Genomic DNA, 21851 nt, shown 5'->3' with positions numbered 1-21851 from the left:
ATACCGTATATATACTGACGAATTCAAGTTCTAATTTACATATTCCTCGTTTTTGATCTTCCGTGGAATATTCTCAGCTATATAGAACATTTAGCCATGCCCACATAATTTTATCCGATTAGTGAATCTATTTTCTAATTGTTTGCTTTATTTTAAACACTTGCTTTTATTGCATTTTGCGTTAAAAAAAGAGGATAGTCGTTCATAGTGCTCAATTTACAGATTCCTTAGTTTTGCCCACATAATTTTAGGCCATTGATGAATAAATTTTCTACAAAATTGGTAAGTTTTTAGTCTTTACTTTTATAGTATTTTGACTAAAACAAGTTTTACACAAAATAGTTCAACAAAAAAAGTCGCGTTGTTGCTTTGTATACCCTAATTCGTTGATTTTATATGAAGATAAAACATAATTTATAAAGACTTTTTCTCAAATTGCTATGTTTTAGACATTTTCATGTATATTATTAGTATCTTGTATATATTAATCTCGATCCTGACACCTACGGAGACTGGGATGACAAAAATTTTCTCAGTTCTATATCTTTTCCCTAGGGTATGCAAATTAGTGTTGCCGGGAATCATTGTTGTCAACTGGTTATTCACCAAGAAATACTCGTTTTTGATGTTCCGTTGAATATTACTTGCTATCTAGATCTCTCAGCCCTGCCCACATAATTGTATCCAATTAATGAATCAATTTTCTACTTGAATGTTTTATTTTAAACACTTGCTTTTATTGGATTTTTATATACCTCTAAAAATCCAAAATAGTTCTTCCCACAATAAGCAAAATCGAGCAAAATGATGCCATTTAAAATCCCAATCCACCTGTTGATACCCTGGTCAATGTCGTGACCTAAGCAGTGCTGCAAAATGAGCGTATCCCAACACAGCTGTTGCTCGAAAAGTTCTTAATTATACTATTCTCTTTTGTTTTGTTGGTCTTTTGTTTCCTTCAATTGCAATGGTTATGTTCCTTTTGCGTTCTTTGACCGTTTTGTGCCTTATCATTGCTACATGCCAGGCTAAGTCCATCAAAAAAGCGCAGGCCAATCTTCTGGAGCCGAATTTTGGCCTGGACGACTGGCAGGGAAAATGGTTTCCCTACGCTCCCGGAGAGCCTCACATTCCGAAAGTGCAACGTGTACCGGAGACGACCACAATACCCAACACCAAAGATGATTGGAGGGGCAAGTGGTTCCCTTATGCCCCGGGGGAGCCCCATGTGATAAAGCAACAAAACACGAGCACATCGGCGGCATCGGAGGAGGCTTTTACAGATAGCTGGAATGGGAACTGGTTTCCCCAGGCGCCCAATGAACGACTTAAGCAACAGGTGGAGGCAGTCAAAACCCTAAAGGAAACCATCTGCGATGACGGAATGGTGAGTGGGTGGGGATTTCCCCTTTGAGCCGTGACTCATCTTTGATACTTTTAGAGAAATCTTGCGGTGGACTACGATCCGAATGATGTGGGCCAGAGCTTCAATATCCTCTGCATCAGTAACAATCGCAGCACCTACGATCCGAATATGTCCAGGGAGGCCGTGCTTACGGAGCACTTCCTACCCAGTGCCTATGTCCCGCCATCCAAGTGCCTGAACGTGTCCATCGAGTACACGCATCTCCCACCCACCAAGTAGGGATCATACATCAAGACTTTCCTTCTCATATTAATTTGGTTATGTGATTCCTGGTACCCAGTGGCCAATACCGTCCAATGCCAGCGGAGTACGGCACCTATTCGTACCTGCCGCCACAGCGATACATGAGGAATCTCGCGGAGGGCGCTATTGTAATGATGTACCATCCCTGCGCCTTCCAGGGCCAAGTGGATCAGTTGCAGCAGATTGTCGGCGGCTGCCTCTATCGCCACCTTATCACGCCCTCGCAATCGCTCTCGCCGGAACGACCGCTGGCTCTGCTCGCCTGGAGCCACATCCTAGAGATGTCCGTGGTGGACAAGCATCTCGTGGCGGATTTCATAAAGAAGTACGCCAAGCAGGGACCCTTGGCTGTAGAGAACCTGTCGAGACTGGTGAACAAGCGGGAGTCCTACAAGGTCGGACTGCAGACGGAGGCGCGTCTGGTCACGAGTGAGGATGATGCGGAGCTGTGCGGTTACCTGGGGGAGCAAATGTAGTGGAGATGGGGGTTTACTTTACTACGTGTTTTCTGTTGAATAAAGTTCGAATACTTTTATGAAAATTAATGCCATTTACCAACACTACAAGCGCAACCGATTATGCGATGTATCGATAGTGCGTTTACAGCTTGTTTTACCCAGCTCTAGTTTACAGTCCTCGTTTCGATTTTGTTCTTTTTCTTGATAAAAATCAACTAAAATTAACCGATCGCGATCCCATTTATTTCGTACATACACTGACACCGAAACAGCACTCCGACCAGTCCCACTCCAACCGCCAGCCATCACTCAATACTTGTCCAATGCTCTGGCGTGCGTAGAGAGCCATCGGAGCAAAGAAGAAGAAGAAGCAACGCAACAACAGAGGCAGAGCAGAGCAGCGTCAGAGGAGAGGTGAAACAAAGGAGACGCACAAAAAATACAATTAAAATTGTGAATTGACACAAGCGACGGCCTCGACTGCGGACGTAACGCTGACACACATAAAGCGAGCCGCTGGAGTATCACGTGATAATTATCTGCGATTCGTAGAGTAATCAGACCCCATATCCACACATCCATAACATCCTGCGGCAGTTGTGTTATTTACATAACAGCGCCAGAGCGAAGGCAGCAGCAGAAGCAGAGGCAAAGGATAATATATTATGAACAATCTGGCGGACACGGTGGTGGTGGATCCCGGTTTCGGTGGTGGCGACAAGCAGCAGCAGGCTGCCGTACCGCCTCAGGATGCCAGCGTTGTGGTGCCACCACCCCCCACCAAGCAATCGTCGGCTCTGAAGAAGACCAGCCGCTATCGCAGTCGCTCGCTGAGCGCCTCCTCCACGGATTCGTTCAGCTCTGCCTCGTACACGGGCAGCAGCGACGACGGTGACGATGTGCCACCCCGCGAAAAGGTTCAGAAAAACACCAAAGGCAGCTCTGATTTTTGTGTGCGCAACATTACCGCCCAACATGCGTTTGGTCGGCGTGAGATCGAAATTGCCGAACAGGAGATGCCCGGCATTATGGCCCTGCGTAAGCGTGCCGCCGAGGATAAGCCCCTGAAGGATGCCAAGATCGTCGGCTGTACACACATAAATGCCCAGACGGCGGTGCTCATCGAAACCCTTGTCGAGCTGGGGGCCAGCGTGCGCTGGGCCGCCTGTAACATTTACTCCACGCAAGTGAGTAGAGTCACTTGATCTCCTACCCCCCACTCATCCCCCCCCCCCCTCCCCTTTAACCCACCCCCTGCGAAAATTGTTGTCACGCAAAAGCGAAGCGCAGCACAAACAAATGATCAATCAAGTCATGTTAATCAATTAAGTACTGGCTGTGCGGGTCCGCTGCGGCTCAAGTGTTTGGCAATCGATGACGCGACGTTGCTGATAATTGATGTGCCCTGAATTGGGTCACAGCCCCAGGGAGACCAGGGAACCAAGATCGGGCCACTCCATATCACTACACAAGTGTAGTCAATGCTTGGGCCCGTCATCTCCTGGTGCCGTGGCCAATGCAATTAGCACAAGTCTCCCCGCCTCTAACCAGTTTATAGTTCGTCTAATGGAACGCTGCCCACAAACACACACAGCCGCTGGCCGACATGCCAAGGTTTCCATCGGCCTTTCGAGGCCTTTTTTTTTTATCGAGAACTGCCATGACACGTTGTCACGCTGAATCAGAGAACCCTCCCTCCCTCCCTGTCATGTCAGACCCTGTCCCTGTACCTGTGCCTGCCCGGCACTGAAGCACGGGGCTTATCAGACAAGTACCGTGCTTAAAGAGGGTGCAGCAATGAACTGGAAATAAGTTCCTAATCGTACTGATTTCGCCCTGTGATATAAGACCCCAAACCATGCCAAATATACAACCCACTGATTAACCACTCTCTACCCGCTCTCCCCTCCCTCTCTCCACTCTCTCTCTCTCTCTCGCTTTCGCCTTCTCTTTCTCTCTCTCTCTCTCGCTTTCGCCTTCTCTTTCTCTCTCTCTCTCTCTCTCTCTACTGCAGAACGAGGTGGCTGCCGCTTTGGCCGAGTCCAACATTCCCATCTTTGCCTGGCGCGGCGAGACGGAGGAGGACTTCTGGTGGTGCATCGATCGATGTGTGAATGCCGAGAACTGGCAGCCCAACATGATACTGGACGACGGTGGGGATGCCACCCACCTGATGCTGAAAAAGTATCCCACAATGTTCAAGCTCGTCAAAGGTATTGTAGAGGAGAGCGTCACGGGCGTGCATCGCCTCTATCAGCTGTCCAAGGCGGGCAAGCTGACGGTCCCCGCGATGAATGTGAACGATTCGGTGACAAAGACAAAATTCGATAACCTCTACAGCTGTAAGGAGTCGATTCTGGACAGTTTGAAGCGATCCACGGACGTTATGTTTGGCGGCAAGCAGGTTGTTGTCTGTGGCTACGGTGATGTGGGCAAGGGCTGTGCCCAGGCCCTCAAGGGACAGGTGCGAATATATACAAACGAAATGCTTCTCTAGAATATCTCTTAGTCCTCTTTGCAATTCTCTTTTTAGGGCTGCATTGTGTATATCACGGAAATCGATCCGATATGCGCTCTGCAGGCCAGCATGGATGGCTTTCGTGTGGTGAAGCTGAACGAGGTGATCCGGAATGTGGACATTGTGGTCACTGCCACTGGCAACAAGAATGTGGTGGTGCGCGAGCACATGGACAAGATGAAGAGTGGCTGCATTGTCAGCAATATGGGGCACTCCAACACGGAGATCGATGTGAATGGATTGCGCACACCGGACCTCACCTGGGAAAAGGTGCGCTCGCAGGTGGATCACATCATCTGGCCAGAGGGCAAGTACATCATTCTCCTGGCTGAGGGGCGTCTGGTGAATCTGAGCTGTTCGAGCATTCCCTCCTTTGCGGTGTCCATTACATCGGCGACGCAGGCGCTGGCCCTCATCGAGCTTTTTAATGCACCGCCTGGGCGCTATAAGTCCGATGTGTATTTGCTGCCCAAGAAGATGGACGAGTATGTGGCCAGCCTCCATCTGCCCACGTTCGATGCCCATCTGACGGAACTGAGCGACGAGCAGGCCAAGTACATGGGCCTAAACAAGGCCGGTCCTTTCAAGCCCAATTACTATCGCTACTAAAGACGTTGATCCAGGAGGAGGACAATAACAATAACAGCAGCAGTAGCAGCAACAAGCAGCAACAATTAGAAGAAACAACGCCAACGAAAGTATTGTCTTTGCAAAAGTAAAACTATTTAAGAGAGAATGCTGGCCAGAAATGGGATACGGATGGATGAATGAAGTCGGAGTAAGGGCCTCTCGAAATTGTTGACAACAGACAGAAAACCACACACACAACACACAAAAAGGAGAACACTAGAACACAAAGTTACTATTACAAAATGTATTGCTTAGTTTAGCGAGTAGAGATCCAATAGCCAACCATGGCCCATGCTGAAGATGAGAACCAATTCGGAAGAGAGCACGGGATACTGGACAAGAATTCAAACCCTTAGTTTGGCTTTTCCTAGCATTTAACGTTATTTCCGATAGTATTTAGAGCATTTTTGAGTATATTTCGTTTGTCGTTGATCAACACCTAACACGCAACCCTCCACAACACAGCTGACCACTGACCAACACTGCTCTCTCTATCTCTCTTCCGCTTCACCCAAACCGAAAACCATGTGAATCCCCAAAGAATTTAACAAAATTTGAAACGTTTTATTGCCGATCTTTGAATTTATATAACTAATATATATATGTATGTGTATATGTATCTATCTATCTATCTATACATTTTTTTCGTCGTATTCTTTACGTACTTAATCTGTTTCATGTCTTATGTTAGCCCCTGCCACCCCCACGGGCTCTTTTCGTCCTTTGGTTCCGTTTTTGTTGAGCGTCCGAGCAATAAGCCGCGTCTGATAAAAGTTAATTGAAAATGCAGTGCAAAGTAATTCCATTTATTCAATTATATATATATATATATATATATATATATATATATATATCAGATCCACAATATATATATATACACTGCATACACATATGTATATTAGAGCGAACTTTATGTATAAAAAAAACGAAAAGTCTTAAAGCGAATTAAAACTGAAAAATGTTTGTAAGAAGTTTTGTGAGAAATGCAAAAACAATAATAAAAAAGGGCATTCTTTATTGATCAATGATGCGACGGGGGTTTGAAAATCTATTAAGGGATACATGTATACCTCTTCGTAGAAAATTTCCTAGAATAAGGAAATGAGAAGGCGTTTAATGATATATTTGATATTTGAAAAAGTGTAAAGTCACGGCTTCTTATAGAGCTTAATAATGGTTCCAGCGATGATCTTTACGAAAGGTTGCGAAAAGAAAGCATAATGCGCATCATGTGTCCTAGATGTGAACAGGTATACTCTAAATATAAGGTTCTCTATTCCTATGGTAATATTTATGAGGAATATTCTCATTCGTAGAGAAAACCATCTTTCATTTCCAGGAAACTCCATCGTACCCATTAATACGCACCAGAGCCCTGCATGAATCCACAGAATTCATAATATCACAGCTATACTGATGTCCCCGCATTAGGGGTTCGATCTCTACGGATCCTTCCTTCAGTCAGATTTGAATCACCCCGAATCCAAGCACTGCGGATTGAAAATCAGGAAGTTTCGTTCGCATTTCTTTTAAATGACTCAAAACATAACACTAAGCACTGGAAAAATGTTCAAATGGCGCTAAAAATTCTCTTACTATATCTGATTCATATTCAAGAGAATAAACCGATAGAGAAGTTGTAAGAAAGCCGAATCGGTTCGGTCGCCTGTTCGTGCAGGGCTCTGATACATTCAGAGGAAACACTTCCCTTTGTTTGTTGTTGTCATACATAAGATGTATATTCAGATGCATCATTGCTCGTCGTCTATTTCAAAGTTTATTCTTGATTATTATGCCTTAAAATTGTTTGTTTTTCTTTGATTTGTTATAAAATGTAAATTACACACGAGAGTACGTTACACAAAAAATTATACAATTCGTTTCTTCTTCATCATGTATTGTTGTTGTTGTTACAATTCGTTTTGTTAGTCGCAGTTGTTTTTAAATATAATTTTTTATGTATAATTAAAATGCCGTAGACTACATAAAAATTGTTCTGTAGATCCGTCTTAATTAAGGTTTTAATGCTAAACACATTGCTACTGTGGCTGTGGCTCCCCAAAGGAGTCAAATGGGGCGTCATTATCGTCGGAGTCCATCGTTTCCTGGTTCTCGCTGTCGTTGGTTGTCCTGGTCGCTGTCTACATCGCGTAAAAGTAAGTCTTAAAAGATTGGAACAGAGCCGAAAGGTTTGCGGTGACATGACTGAAGAGAAAAATGGAAAAACTAAACTAATATTAAGCGATGCGATGTATAGAGATGTTAGTGTGCGTGTGCTTGTGTTGGTTGGTGTCTGTGGTGGTGGTGCATGCTGACCGTTTGCATCTGGATGGGATCTGGGTGGAGAGTGCTCCTCCTCCTCCTCTTCACGCTTAGTCAAGGAAATGCGGCTTGAGGTGCTTCAGCATGCCAAAGGTGCGGAATCGGCGGATCTTCATGACCTTCATCAGCTCCTCGTCGCAGATGGCAAACTGCTTGTTCTTCGGATCGTACAGATCCCGCTCCTTGATGATGGCCCAGACTTTCTTTACCACCTCGTGACGGGGCAGCGAGGGGGCGCCCATGAGGGCGGACAGCTCGGGCGAGAGATTGTAGGCGCGGGTGAAGCCGGTGCTCTTGCGAGGGGCACCCGTGCCGGAACTACCGCCGCCGGCGGCCTTGGTCTTCTTCTTCGCGGGCGGCTTCTTGACCACCTCGTAGTCGGAATCGGAGCCTGCATCGCTTTCGGTGCCCGAGTCGTCGGCGTTAAGTGTCTTGCGCTTCTTCTTAGGCGCCTTGTGCTTGGTCGGCTGTGGCCGCTTTTTCTGTACCGGCTTCTTCTTGGCCTTCTCCTCCTCGCTGCTGCTGGGAGACTCCTCCTCGCTTGGCTCGCTCTCATCGTCCGGATCGGCATCGGGATCCTTGTCATCGTCGTCATCTTCCTCTTCGTCCTGCTGCTCGTTTATCACCTCCATGACAATCTTGTCGAACTCCTTCTTGCGGCCGAGCAGCGAGCAATTGAGTTTTCCCTCTACCTGCTCGCGCACCCGCTTGGCCGAGATGGTGGCCAAATCGGCGTCCTTCAGCACCGCCTGCACTTCGCGGCGCAGGTCCTCGCTGGAAATGTCAGACATCTTGTTCTTGTTCTTCCTGTTGTTTTGCTGTAGACGCGCAGAGGGGCCCCCTTCTTCAGACACGTTTCTGCGGCACTGCGAGCGGATCGGGTAGCACGTGCAGGTGGAATTAGTTGGGGCTAGGTCTGTGTTAGGCTTGGGTGCGAACTGCTGCTCACCCGTGGGTCTGCTTTTGGCTAAATTTTCACCTTCCTTTGGCTGGCGATTTTTTCAAGCGGCGGCGGCGTCCTGCGTTTTTTTCTTTATGAAAAAAACTCTACACGGCTACTACACATTTGCTACATAATGGAAGGAAAAAGAGGGTGTGGACAACAGGCAGAACGACCCAGAAAATGCAGCGCATGCCTGTTGTGCGTACCCTGTTGTATAGCCCATTCAAAATTACGACTCATTTTTTCGTCGCAGGTGAGAGCACTGTATCGCTAATCGATATATAAATGATGAATTTGGCGGTAACTTTGAACATAACCTTTGCTCTTAAATATACCTTTGAAAATGAAAATATATTAACGATACACCGTAAATATATCTGCCACGCAATTTCAATGTCAAAATAAACAAAAAAGTATGGAATGTACAGTAAAAAGTCACCCTTCTGTATTGCGATTGGTTTTTGATGCAATTTCTCGATATCGCTATCGCTGTCGATAGCAGGGCTGCCAACTGTTTGGGAATGCTGTAAATAGTTCGGCTGACCAATCACAGATGGCGCTGTCTTAATTGTTTTGTGAAGGAGTTTATGTGCAAAAATTCAATTAAAAACGTGTTTAAATAAATAATTTAGCAAATTAAATCTATAAACCTTTGGATATATTGCTTATTTAAAAAATAATTCTTTGCAAATTGATACACCTCTGTGCAATCCGACATCCACGCAAGACGCAAGTTGGCAGCACTGGCTAGAATCTCCCGTGGAGAACATCGCGTTTTTGTTGTTCACTCAAAAGTTTTAATAAACATTTTATAACTTTTAACGCTCAATCCATCGGTTTAGTTCCGGTCTTAAATGTTGTATCAGTGCCACCCGCTGTCAATCCCATGCCACGTGCCGCGTAATTTCCTCAAACTTCACCAGCTGCAGCAACAATAACACGACAACAACGCTGGCGACCAATAAAAAATTATACCAGCAACAAAAACAACAACAACATTAATCAGGCGCTGAGGTAATTTTGCTATTTTGTATGCCATTTTTTTGTTTATTTAAATATAGATAGGCATAGTGCGGTGCGTGCAAGAGTGTGCGTGCCAGTGACGTGCCACAGTGCGTGCGTGTAGTGTGTTCTCTTTCTAATTTTGATATTTGGGTTCAACCTGGAGGCAGACGTTGCACGCAGCGCTGCTGTGATTTTTGTTGCATTTTTCGCATTCATGTATGTACATATATTTAATGCCAATTTCTAAAGTGATATACAGTTATTTCTGGTGCCTGCTATCTGCTCTCTTCTTCTTGTACTTCTTGTTCCGTTTTGTGGCTCTGATTCGCGTCTTTGTTTTGCCGGCGTTTTGGATAGCCCTGCCCTTTTTTTGTTTTCTTATTTGCAAAGTATAAGTAAATCCCAATTGGAATTAATACCGAATAAAATACCACAAAGTTCTATACATTTTTCGAAGATCACAGAGTATAAATATCGCACCAGCCTCTCTTCTCGATTTCACGAAATTTAAACTGTGCAGAAGGCGAATAAATCCCACCTGACTGGGAAGCGGAATGCATATATATGTATATACATATATACATATTTATATATATATTTACACAGAGAAAATATCCAATCAAATGGACTCCACCATGTCCCCTCTTTTGCAGCTGTTGTGGTGGCGGCGGCGGCGGTTTCGGTGTCAGTCAGTCTCTAGGCCATTTCCATTTTATGGGTATTCTGTGTGTGTCTTTTCCGCGGATATGACACGGAATCTGGCATGTTTTATTCATTGTTGGATGCACTAGCTCTGTAAATTAGATAAATGTATTTTAATCCGTTTTGAGATAAGCTTAGCCCTTAGAATTGAAATGTGAAAGAGAGACGTAATCGTTTCCTCGGGGGCTTGCTTCCATTGTTATCTCTTTCTCTTTTCCGTTACTCCTTTTTATCTTTTTTTTGCTTGGTAGATGTTTATTCAGGCCTTCGGCTAAAGAGGAGGGCTGTAGAATGATCCAAACAAAAAGGGGAAATATAATAAGCTCTTCGATAAAATAGTATCGAGGCTTAAGGCGAATAAGTGATACAAGTAGTAAGCAGATACGAAAAATTTCTAGAATCCACAAATGTAGTGCACTAAATAGTCGCCTTTTGGTTTTTTTCTTGTCATACATACATTCGCTTTTATATACATATGTATGTACGATATTCTGTAGCATTATTAGTCGATTTGAATATTTATTTATTGCAGCGCCTGTGGTCTCGTCTTGTTGTTTGTTAGTCGATTTTCTTAACGTTTTTTTTGTGTTGGTCTCTTGCGGTCGGCTGTCGTCGCTATACAGTGCCCGTCGTGTAGTTTTCTTCCCTCTACCTGTTGATCGGCCACCACCCACTGGTGTGTGGGCATACTTTGTGCCACCAGTGTGACACGCCAGACGGACAGATTTCATATTTCAGAATTTTTTTTTTCCATTTTTTTTTCTTTTTTTCTTGTTGTGTACCAATTAGATGTTCTTGGCATAGTTTTTTGTTTTCTTTTTGTTTCTTATATCCAAGCGATCTAACATTGCTCATTTAAGTAATCACATAAATTATCGTTGATTATGAAATCAGCAGGTGGCGGAGTGGGGGTTTTTGGAAAGGCAAATACTACAGAGGTATCGATAGTCGATGGTGGGCTAGAATTTGATCGGATTTGAGATGAAAATGTATCGGATTGCATTCCGATAGATCATTGAAATAAGATTTAAAAATGATTGCTGCTCAATAGTTTTAGGTATAAACTGAGAAAATATAAGAAAATCATTCAATGTTTTTGCTCTTAAATGCCGGCACCACCCGCTGCAAATACCTAGACTAACTGCAGCGTTTCGATCTTTAAATATCTCTTCCCCCTGCTGTCTTCAGTTGATGCGATCTTTTCATTATAGCTGCTTTAAAAACTGAATGCTCGCCTTTTCGTCATTATGAAACGACGTCAAAGTAAAAGGCAAGGCAGTATCAGCATCGGCACAAGGAACAACAAAAACTTTCGCACGGTAAAAAATTAAAAAAAAAAAAAAAAAACAAAACAAAAACATAAGAAAAGAAAAAAATTTTCTCGCCCACACCAGAAATTCTGACGCGCTCGATTTGTGTGTCTGTGTGTCTGAGTGTTTGTTTCTTATACACATATTTTTTTTATGCTACCCGCTTTTTAATTTATGCACAAAGAAAATAAAAAAATAAATAAGCAAATGGTTGCCTGCATTAAGTCGTTCGGGAATTGATTGGCGGAGCTTTCTGCTGTTTTTTTTTTGTACTTTTTTTTTTCGGAAAGTGACTGCGCGAATGCTGGCACAATGGGCCATAAAAGTCGTCCCACTCATAACTTAAACGGTGCTAAACTATTTGGAAAAGTGTGACCCTGGACAAGGTGCTTGACAGTGGATGCCACACTAGTGGCTTAGTGGTAACAATTAAACTTTCGAAGGGGCGCTGGTGGGGTGGAAATGCACAGTATGAATCTTTTGTATCTTTTTATTATGATTCTAGCACATGTGCATTCATAAACTTTCAACATCCGTATTCACCTCCTCTAGACGCTCGAAAGTTCTCGAATTTTGCAAATAAATTCCCCTTTTTTTTAGTTTTTGTATTTTTTGGGCCATTTTTTTGGATTTTCCTGACATTGCACTTGCATTGAGCATGGAATATGTATAACTGAAAAATGCAAATGGCTGAAATTGCCACATTTTTGTTTATGACAATTTCTGTATTGAAGGCCGCTTTCCTCCCTCTCCATATCATACCATAAACCAGAAAATGGGGAGAAAATCTAAGGCAAATATGATTTGTGCAAGACAGTGCGTTTCGAGAGTGTAAAAGTACAAGATTGGTGGATATTAAGTGAAAGTTTTTATCATGTTTTGATCCCACACAATGTATAATTTTAGGTGTTTTCAACGTATGAAATATTTAAGGAAATCTGAAACTGTCCGTAGTTAATGAATACCACACCCAGTTTTATTGAATTCTTACAATTCTGATCGGCAGTGTAGTCCGGGAATAGTTCTCTAGATTCTTTGGATATGCCCACGTACGAGTAAAGCCGTCATAAAACACGCCCCCACAGCCATGACACAATCGCAGGAGCTGCGCGCGTCGACCTCTGAGTAATCCTTCCTCTCCCTAATAGACTCCCTGGGAGACGGGGCCTTTCATTGAAGTTCCCAGTTTGGAAAGACATTTGAAAAATATAGTAGAAGTAGAATATTCTGTCGGCTTTCAGCTCTCTTCAGTTCTGGTACTGTGTGTCGCCACAATCAACGACAAACCAACGAATCAGAGGCTGAGTCAATTTTCGTATTTTTAGTTGCTTGATTTTCTGAGGGTTTTTTTTTGTGGATTGTGAGAGGGAAGCGGGCTGCGATGCTAGCTTTTACTCTATTAAATGTATATTTCTATTTTCATATAAAAAATAAATATACTTTTGTGCTAAATTTAAACAAAATTTGTTGTCGCTTGAATCTAAATTTAAAACTGAAAGTATTTGCAATTTACTTTGATTGTGGCCCCACCCGCAAATCAATTGTGAAGAGAAAATGGGGCTGCGGTTCAAAGATTAGTCATGCAGGTGGTTCTCTCACTACTCTTTCTCTCTCTATCTATCTATCTATCTATCTATCGATTCGAAAGCGACTCACTGTTTTATTTCATGTTTAGAAATGCTGAAACGTTCATAAATTATATCTTTATATTTGGAATTTTGGTTCCCCAATGTGTGAATTTGTTTATTGGCCTGAGAATTATGCTGCAGATTGAGCGAAAGTTTTTCTCATCTCAAGGTCATTTCTTTAAGGGGAAAGGATTATATCTGCAGTTAAGATCTCTCTTTCTTGGATATTTGCCAAAATAATAAATATGATTTTGTTTCCAATTGTTGTTCCTTTTTAAAAGCACAAAAACATGTAATAATTGTGTCTGAAAATGGTCGGTCGAAAATTATGCTTCGAGGCATATCCCAAAGGTTAGCGCACCATATATTCATAAAAAATGATTAAAAATATTTTGAAGCATCTATAAGGTTTGTATTTGGAGCGGGTCGTTAGACTGTAAAACACGTGGAGATATGAGCTAACAGATCCTTTTCATTTTTATTTCTTACAGAATTCTCTCAAAAAGAATAAGTGATTCTTGACACCACTATAATTTAATGATCTTTCTTTAATTGAAACTGTTTTCCGTAAATCTGGGCCATCTTGTATCTTTAGATCTAAAATATGACTCGAGCAAATTTTAGAAAAACTGCCATGGATCTTTGATCAAAACTAAACCGATTTAAATTTAATTCTGCAATTCAATTTATTAAAATTGACCCTATTTTAATGATAGCTGTAAAAATAAAAATCACTTCAGTGAAAGTCAATTGTGGATCGTCCTCCCATATTTATTTACCAAAACTGAAGGGATTTTGGTACATATGTATATGTTATATGTTGTCTTTTTGGAATATAAATTATATGAATTTTATATGACTATACCCTGTACGATTCGCTCGTGCGCCAGCCCCCGGTTTACTCGCTTTGCTTGCTCTCGCCAACAATTTATATACCCAATATTATATATTATACATGAACATGGAACATGGATGTTTGTAACGTCCAGAAGGAAGCGTTTCCGCCGGCTGGCGGAGGATAACTTTCCTCCTCGTTTTTGTATATTTTGAACGCTAACGAATATGTGTCCTTTCCTTTTCTATCCCTGTATTTTCTAAGAACCAAAAAAACCCGGAATGAAAAAAAATAAAAATGTTCAATCATTTAAAAGCCATTTTACGCCTGGCCTTATGGCAACCAAGGTTTTTGCCTTTTTTTCGCTTGTCATTTGCAATTTTCGACAGAGAGAAAGAGACCTTTCTTCTGAAGCTCCTAATCTCCCCTTGCAAAACAATTAGAAACTGAGTGCTTGGACACATGCCTTGACCCAGAAACCTACTTATCCGACGATCCCCCGAACCCCTCCAAACCCGAAACCGAATGACGGATGATCCTGAATGCCCGCCTAAGCGCTGAAGTCTCCTCTGGTGTGTAGGGTGCACGGAACGGGTAGCAGAACTTTTTTTTGTTTTGCAAAGAACTTTTTCGAAATTTAGAGCCGTGCGCCGATCTTCTAGAGCAGACAGAAAGAGAGAGAGAGAGTAGCGCACGGGGTCTATTTTCGAAAATACGTTTTCGAAATTGAGAGAGGGATTCGGAAGAAAGAAGCAAGAAAAGAGAGAGAGGGAGAGAGAGAGAGAGAGAGAGAGAGAGAGAGAGAGAGAGAGTGAGAGAGTGAGAAAGCCAAAGATCGTTTTGTGTTGTGTCTTGTTTGTGTAGGAAATGTGAAAGTTCATTGTTTCATTGAGGAAAAATTGATTAAAAAGACTTTTCGGCCACGATGCTTCGGAAAAATTATCTAACATTTCGTTCGAGAGAATTTTCGAAACTTTTCAGTTACGTTTTCGAAAGCGCCGCCGTATCCGTGTGTGTCCGTCCGTCTGTCTGTCCGTCTGCTGCTACTGTTTCTGCTTCTCCTGCTGCGGCTGCTGCTCAAGCATTCGAAATGGGAGCACCGTGGCGTGCGCCTGGCCGTGTCTCTCCTCAGTGGTCTCTGCGGAGGTTTCACGTTTGAACGTCTCCTCTCGAACCAAACGAACACAACAATTTCCACGGAAAAAAAGCGCAATGTGAAAGCCAAAAAAGACTAGAAATAGCCTGGCGTGACGTCCCACACAGACTACAGACAGACAGCATCAGAAGTAGAAGAGCATCAGGCAGGCAGCATCCAACATAACATCAACAACATTCAACATCAGTAGCAGACGAAAGCGTACCGCGAGAGGATCGCCCCAGATCCGTAAAGAAAAGAAAACAAAGGAAAAGAATAGAAAAGTGTTAAACCCATTGGATCGATCGATGAATACGCCAACATTCCATATAGCAGCAGAAGCAGCAGCAGACACCAAAACAAACGAAACGGAGGAGGAGGAGGAAAACCTTTAGAAAAAAAATAATACACATTTTTGTTTTGTTTTTATCGAAACTGGGGCTGGGGCAGACTGACCCACAGGTGGTTCCAGTGCATTCCCTCACGGAAAGATATATATCCTCCCAAAAGAAAAACCACCTAAACAACAACACTCGTGAGTGTCCTTCGCGCGTGTGTGTGTGTGTCTCATAGTGAATAAAAATTCAATTGATTCCGAGTTTGAGTTTGAGTGAGATATTAAGTGATGTGCCATCCATCCTGCCAGCAGACGACGACGACAGTCGTGTGACGTCCCCACCACCCCCCCACTAACCATCAAAGAAAAAGGAGCAGGAAAGAGCAGGAAACTCTTTCTCTCTCTGTCTATCCGGCCAGTGGTGTGTGGTGTTGCAAGTTGCAAGTTGCAGCGAAAGGCGCCGGGGGGGACGATGCCGGTCATTGCCGATGCCGATGCCAGCGATGAGCCACCAGCAAAATGTTGCAAACATTGTGAGGGTATGCCTAGATCTTACAATCCATCCATTCTTACTATACCTATGACTTAGTATACGTAAAATATTTTTCTCTTCATCTTCTTCTATTCTATAAACAAAAACAACAAATTTTTGGGTAAAAGTGCATCGAGGAAAGTTCACTAACCGTTTCCCAGGGGGTTACGGTGGGGGGTGAGGGGGAATGTACACCGATCCACTGGCTATTAACTTCGGCCTAAAATCCAAACACAACTGATAGATTTATGCTTAACTTTTCCTCCCTCTTACACACTATAGTGCCCTCTCTTTCCTATTAGTACGGCCTGCCCTCTCTTTTTCGCACTTGCTTGACTTGAACTGGAATTAACTTTGGTCTCCGTCGGTCCCTGAGGCTCCGACCAGCATTTGTTTGTTTTAAATTTTTTGATTGTTGCCACTGCCCCTGTTGCTGCTCCCCAGGGCAAGTGCAGGGCACTTAGTTTCTCCTGCTAGAACATGAAAACCCGCTGACGTGTCTACTTAAAATTTTATTTTGGTTTGAAATCCCATGACAACCAACGGCTGTAGGCCTCGAAATTAGCTAGCAAAAATTTAGGTTTTATTTTTTCTTTACAAAGATTTCTTGACAGCATAAAAATGTTGTTACGGAAATGTCAAAATACTTTCGCTTTTGGAGGGGCAGATAATTATGAGGAAAAATTAGGCCTAGAGAGCATTTTTGAAAAAAATACTTTCGCTTTTGGAGGGGCAGATAATTATGAGGAAAAATTAGGCCTAAAGAGCATTTTTTAATTGTTTTAAATATATTTTTTGAGTTTGAAAACTATAAAGAAATGTAATGGATGGAGAATTTTATAGCAAATATTGTTTTTCTATAAGGTTACATTTTCAATTATTTTAGACTTAACCACTAGCATAGTATCCGAGAAGTTTAAAATTAAAATGTATCTTATTTGTCGTCTAATTGGGCATAAGTGTTGATCCCTAATGAGGCGAGGCCTGTGGTTGCTTTGGCACACTCTCAATGCCAGCGCACTCTCAAGCAGGGCAAATATATATCAGAAGAAAAAAAAAATATAAATGTATTGTACTGAGGAAAGGAGACCACCTTTCAAGGAACAGATGACTCAAGAGATCTATCTGATCTCTTCTTTAATTAGCCAACAAAACTTTAGAAATTCTTTGGAAACTTTCGGAAAACACTTTTCCACTTTTCGTGTGGAAAAAGCCTTTGACAAATAAACATTTTCTTGCATATAAAAATAAATAAATTACAATCGTAACTAAAAAAAGACAACAACAACAAAAGAACATACAAAAATCTATAAGCCAAATTGTGCCTTAATCTTGGCCATAAACGAGAGCGTGTTTACAACAAATGCAACAATCAACAGTTCTTGTTTACAAATACACACACATATGTATATCTCTCTCTAGAGGAAAATCCTCAATATGTAAGCAGAATTTTTCAAGCCTTGACACTCTTTCGATATACGAGATATGCGAGATATATATCTCTTCCACTATATGTGTATATAAATATGTACACACATATATCTTTTTCCTTTTGATATATAGTCAATTTTTGTTTGACTCCGATTAGGCCGGGGACTGCAGCTGAATGTAAAAAATTCTCATTTTGATTTTCTCGTTTATGGCTTTTTTATTTACATGCGAGAGAGAGAGGAATGAAATGAAATGAAGGGAAATGGAAAGTTCGGCTGGGGGGAGGGGGGCGGGGGGGGGGGGGGGGGGGGGGGGGGGGGGGGGGCAGCAAAATTAGTTGCCGCACGACAGCAACAACAATGAGAGGAAGAAAAAAAACAGCAATAATAAAATCTAATTTAATGAAAAGGCAAAAGAAGTCAGGAAAAGGGCCAACGTTTTTTCTGGTTTCTGTTTGCATACACTTTCCAAAGAGAAAGAGAGAGCATTATGCTTATCCTAAGATGTTTGCAATAAAGAGAAGATGACTTTTACTACATATATACATACATTGTATATGTATGTATACATTGTATTTTCCAATATCCAATCAAAAGCCGAAGTAATGATGTTTCTATGAGAACTTCGCCTTTCGTTTTTGAAGTTATTTCTATCAAAATTTTCTACCAAACTCAAACTTTCGAAGTACCAGTTAGATAATTTATATCCACATACGATCGCTATTAGAAAGATAAACTTTCTTTCAAAGGAAAAAGAATAAAATGTCTTTATAGATCACTGTCACTGCAATTCTTTAGAGAAACAATCCTTTGTGGGAAAATTATTTGTGTTTCCAAAAAAAAATACTATTAAATACCATTACATATTCCAATTAAATTCATACTAGAATCCAAAATCATACATCTTTCCTGGGAACCGTAAGGGTACCCAACGTTTCACTGCTTTTTTGTCTATTTTTTTCGCTGTGTGTGTGTCGGCCTTTTTTCGCTCTCCATTTATTTTATGTTAATTTTCAATGTAATTTGTAGTGTTGAGTGGGGTACAAGGTGTTGTTCGTGTCGTCTGTATGGGAGGTGTCTCCCCTTAAACACTTTCATATGAGTGTCGCTGGGGCTGTTTTGAGAGGGGCCCACCATCCCAAAATCAAGGGCAGCAGAGGGCATACTCCTGTCCGGACAAGAGGGAGAAATAGAGAGAACAAAAAATTTAAATTTCTGTAGTTTTGGATGTACTGAATGTACTGAAATGTACTGAATGTACTGAATGTACTGAAATGTACTGAATGCCCAGCCATTCAGCCAGACAGACGGACGGACGGGCCAAGCTCATGGAGTACAGCAGAGTACATTCGGGAAGCCTAAGAAAAACTACCAAAATATGAGTATGAGTACGAGTACTAACCAGCAAAGCACTCAAGTTCCAATTGGAAAATCCATCAATTTTGGACGCTTTTCGGTTTCGGAAAATTTTAAATTTCACTTACATTTTTCGCCTAGAAACAAAAAGACTCAAGCAATGGGGGGCTGGCAACCAAAAGTGGCAAATAAATTTGCACTTGCATCATCCTCATCATCATCGCCCATTGCCCCTATATATTGAACAAGTTGTGCATGCTACGACTAAGGGATATCCAGGTTTTATAAACGAAGATTGAAGGAATTCTACAGTAAAAGTCTCTGTACAATAATTTCGCTGAGAGAAAAGGCGATTTTCGTATTTTAAATGAAAATTGTTGCTTACTGTCATGTATTTTCTTGATTTTGTCTATTATAATAATAAACTGGTAGTGATTTTTATTTTGTTTGGTAGATAAGGGTATTTATATTGTATGATTGTCTGAAATTTTAAAATGATATCTTTTGAATTATGGATCAGACACCTTTTTTTGTTTTATTTTATAATTTCAATGAGTTCTGGTAGGTTGGTATATATTTATAATATATAAAATTGTGCCAAATTTGAGTGTAATTTTAAATAATGGTTGGGACTGTGTTAGATTGTGCCAAAACTGAATCTCATATCTTTTCAGGACTGGATTCCACAATGACTTCCTTATTTGGTTCCGCCAGTTTCAAGGGTTCTCCCGATCCTTTTCTTCATATAAGTCGATCACTTTATACAGTGGATAGCTTTTTTTTCATTCATTGAAAAGGGTGAATAATCCATCATATCCTCCGAACGTCCATTGAGGGATTGCTGGGTATACAAAACAAGAGCTATCAGATCGAATGAATATCCATGGCAGCCAGAGCGTCGTGTTCAATTGTTTTTGTGTGCTCTTTCCCTGCCCCCTCCCTCTCTCGCCATCCCGCGTAAATGTGTGAAAAACATGCCGCAAAATTGCCGAAAAGCCGCACGCACACATCCCATAGACACATGGGAAATGGAAAATTCAAGGGGGTGGGGGGTGGGGTTGGGTGTTGGTTTGAATCGGGTTTGGGAGGGTAGACTGGTGCTGCTTTTTGGCTGCCTCTGTATTTGCATTTTGCCCATTTTTGTAGTCAAATTTCTGTTGTTCTGATGGCTGCTGATTCAGCGGCAGCTCCTCCTGCCCCACTCTCTCTGTTCTGACGTCTTTTGAATATAGAAATTTTATTACTCCTGGACGGCGTTGTAGCCGCTTGCTTTTTGGTCTTGCGCAATGTTTACACAAATTATACACACACACACATGCGCATACGCCTACACATATGTACATATGTATATGTACGTGCAGTCCAGTCAAAGTCAAAATTCATGTAGAACATACATATAGTATCGAAGGAGGAGGGATAGGAATCCAGGGGTAGATCGAAGGAGAGATCGTTCCGTGTCTGTTGCGTGTGTTCTGCATTACTTTTGCATGTTGCAGACATATGTTTTTGTTCGTCAAACAGAATCAGCAGCAACAGGCAGTTTTCCCACCTTGCAGTGTTTTTGTATAAAGATTGTTTAATCTCTCTCTATAGTAGGTACTTGTTGGCCACATTTTGTCCAGCTTTTACCTCGGTTTTTATTTGGAATTTGTGCTGGCCAAAAAAATTCATTGGAAATTTCAGACAAAAGGAAAGCGCACGCATTTGTGCAAATAAACAATGGAGTGGGACAGGAGAGTGGGTGGAACGCGAGGGTGGTGTTGGGGGCACCAGGTGGCGGTGGCTTGTTGTGTGGGTGTGGGTGGGTGTCTGGTCTGGTATGTGGCGGTTGGGAGCTTCTGCTGCCTGCTGATCGATAAATTATATGTTCATACTGGGGGGCAGACCGGCGACTCACTCGCTCTGCTACGGCGCCAACCACTGCACACTCGCTACGTTCGTGCGCTATCTCCCGGCTCTTAATGAATTATTGCTACTGGCAACTGCTGCATTCTATTGCCATAGAAATGTGGAAGCAAATTAGATAGAGAGAAAGACAAAGGCCAATAGAGATGCAGAGAGAGCGAGATAACAAGAGTGGGAGTGGGAGTGGGAGAAGGAGAGAAACTAAAGAAACTGCCGGTGTTTCGTAATTTTGTTGTTGTGTTTTTTGTCGTATAAACAATTTGCCAGACTCTCCTTCTGCGCATTTTCCGTATCTTTTTTCCTTTTGTTTTCTTTCGCCTTTCCGCAACTCCTATCATCCGCTCTTCTTCCGCCCCTTTTCTTCCCCTTTTTCCCCAAACATTTTCTTCTCTGTTCCTCCCTTTTTTTAAAACATTTTGTGCTTCTTTTCTTCCCATTTTTCCACAGTTTTCCTCCTCTTCATTATTATTTTACTCTTTGGCTTATTGCAAAATATTTTTCTTGGTAATTTAACTGAAGTTTTCTCCCTCTCTCTCTCTGTTTCCACCTCTACCATCCCGTCTTCGTCGTTCTGTCATTCTTTTTAAGGCCATTCTTCATGCTGAACATTGCTTTTTATTAAATAAACAGAATCGGCTTCCGAGGCAGTCACTCCTTCGCGGCCACTACCTCCTTTTTACTACTCATTTCGCATTCTGCCACCTCCAGAGATGGGGACTTGGAACTGGGACTGCATTTATTTGCCCCGTTTTTCGCTTATTAAAATGGAATCCCATGAATTTTTGTATTGTAAATGCAACAATTTGTATTCATGGCATCGCTCGGGTCCGAGTTCAAGTTCATGGATCGGGGATGTGATGTAGAACGAGCATTATAATGGTTGAAAAGAGAAGGGGGAGGGGGTCGTCGCGGTCGTAGCAGTGGGTTGGGAGTGGGGGTGGTGGAGTAAATGACGTCGACGACCCTGATTTTGAACTCATTTCAATGAAAATATCAGCATTAAAAACGAGGCCAATGGCTGGAAAGTGGAGGAGAAATTAAAAGAAATAGTACGAGCGTGGGAGCCATTCAGGTGAAATTAGAGGAAGACCGTAATTTCGTTTCAGGATAAAAGAAAAAAAGAGAAATATTTATTA

General features: G+C 42.1%; 4 protein-coding genes across 5 annotated transcripts in view; 3 read left to right on the top strand and 1 right to left on the bottom strand.

The window, feature by feature from the left end:
* Window positions 1-958: 958 nt before the first annotated feature.
* Window positions 959-2214, top strand: LOC6602722. Its single transcript, XM_002027711.2, has 3 exons — window positions 959-1387; window positions 1442-1641; window positions 1707-2214. Exons 1-3 carry the CDS (start codon window positions 968-970, stop codon window positions 2143-2145), a joined length of 1059 nt encoding a protein of 352 aa, XP_002027747.2. The 5' UTR covers window positions 959-967; the 3' UTR covers window positions 2146-2214.
* Window positions 2215-2332: 118 nt separating this feature from the next.
* On the top strand, window positions 2333-6104 carry LOC6602723 (putative adenosylhomocysteinase 2). The gene is made up of 3 exons (XM_026993664.1): window positions 2333-3314; window positions 4142-4591; window positions 4661-6104. Exons 1-3 carry the CDS (start codon window positions 2793-2795, stop codon window positions 5252-5254), a joined length of 1566 nt encoding a protein of 521 aa, XP_026849465.1. The 5' UTR covers window positions 2333-2792; the 3' UTR covers window positions 5255-6104.
* A 929-nt stretch (window positions 6105-7033) lies between these two features.
* Window positions 7034-8632, bottom strand: LOC6602724 (upstream activation factor subunit spp27). 2 transcript variants are annotated; one of them, XR_003409211.1, is made up of 2 exons: window positions 7592-8628; window positions 7034-7437 (listed from the first exon to the last, which is right to left on the bottom strand). XR_003409211.1 is itself a non-coding variant. In XM_026993665.1 (2 exons), the coding sequence occupies exon 2, from the start codon at window positions 8386-8388 to the stop codon at window positions 7648-7650; it is 741 nt and encodes a 246-aa protein (XP_026849466.1). In that variant the 5' UTR covers window positions 8389-8463; window positions 8547-8632; the 3' UTR covers window positions 7034-7647. The 2 variants fall into 2 exon arrangements, 1 of the variants encoding a protein (XP_026849466.1); XM_026993665.1 differs by having other exon boundaries at window positions 7034-8463; window positions 8547-8632.
* A 7273-nt stretch (window positions 8633-15905) lies between these two features.
* Window positions 15906-21851, top strand: part of LOC6602725 (myocardin-related transcription factor B) — a 50964-nt gene continuing 45018 nt past the window's right edge. The window contains exon 1 of the mRNA XM_026993662.1: window positions 15906-16031. Within this exon, the coding sequence (XP_026849463.1) occupies window positions 15965-16031 (67 nt within the window). The 5' untranslated portion in view covers window positions 15906-15964. The remainder of the gene's footprint in view (window positions 16032-21851) is intronic.

Source organism: Drosophila persimilis, unplaced genomic scaffold (genome assembly GCF_003286085.1).
Source record: "Drosophila persimilis strain 14011-0111.01,24,50 unplaced genomic scaffold, DperRS2 tig00000868-arrow-arrow-pilon, whole genome shotgun sequence".
Lineage (NCBI taxonomy): Eukaryota > Metazoa > Arthropoda > Insecta > Diptera > Drosophilidae > Drosophila > Drosophila persimilis.
The sequence above is the reverse complement of the archived record's forward strand: the minus strand, read 5'-3'. Positions and strand labels throughout refer to the sequence as shown.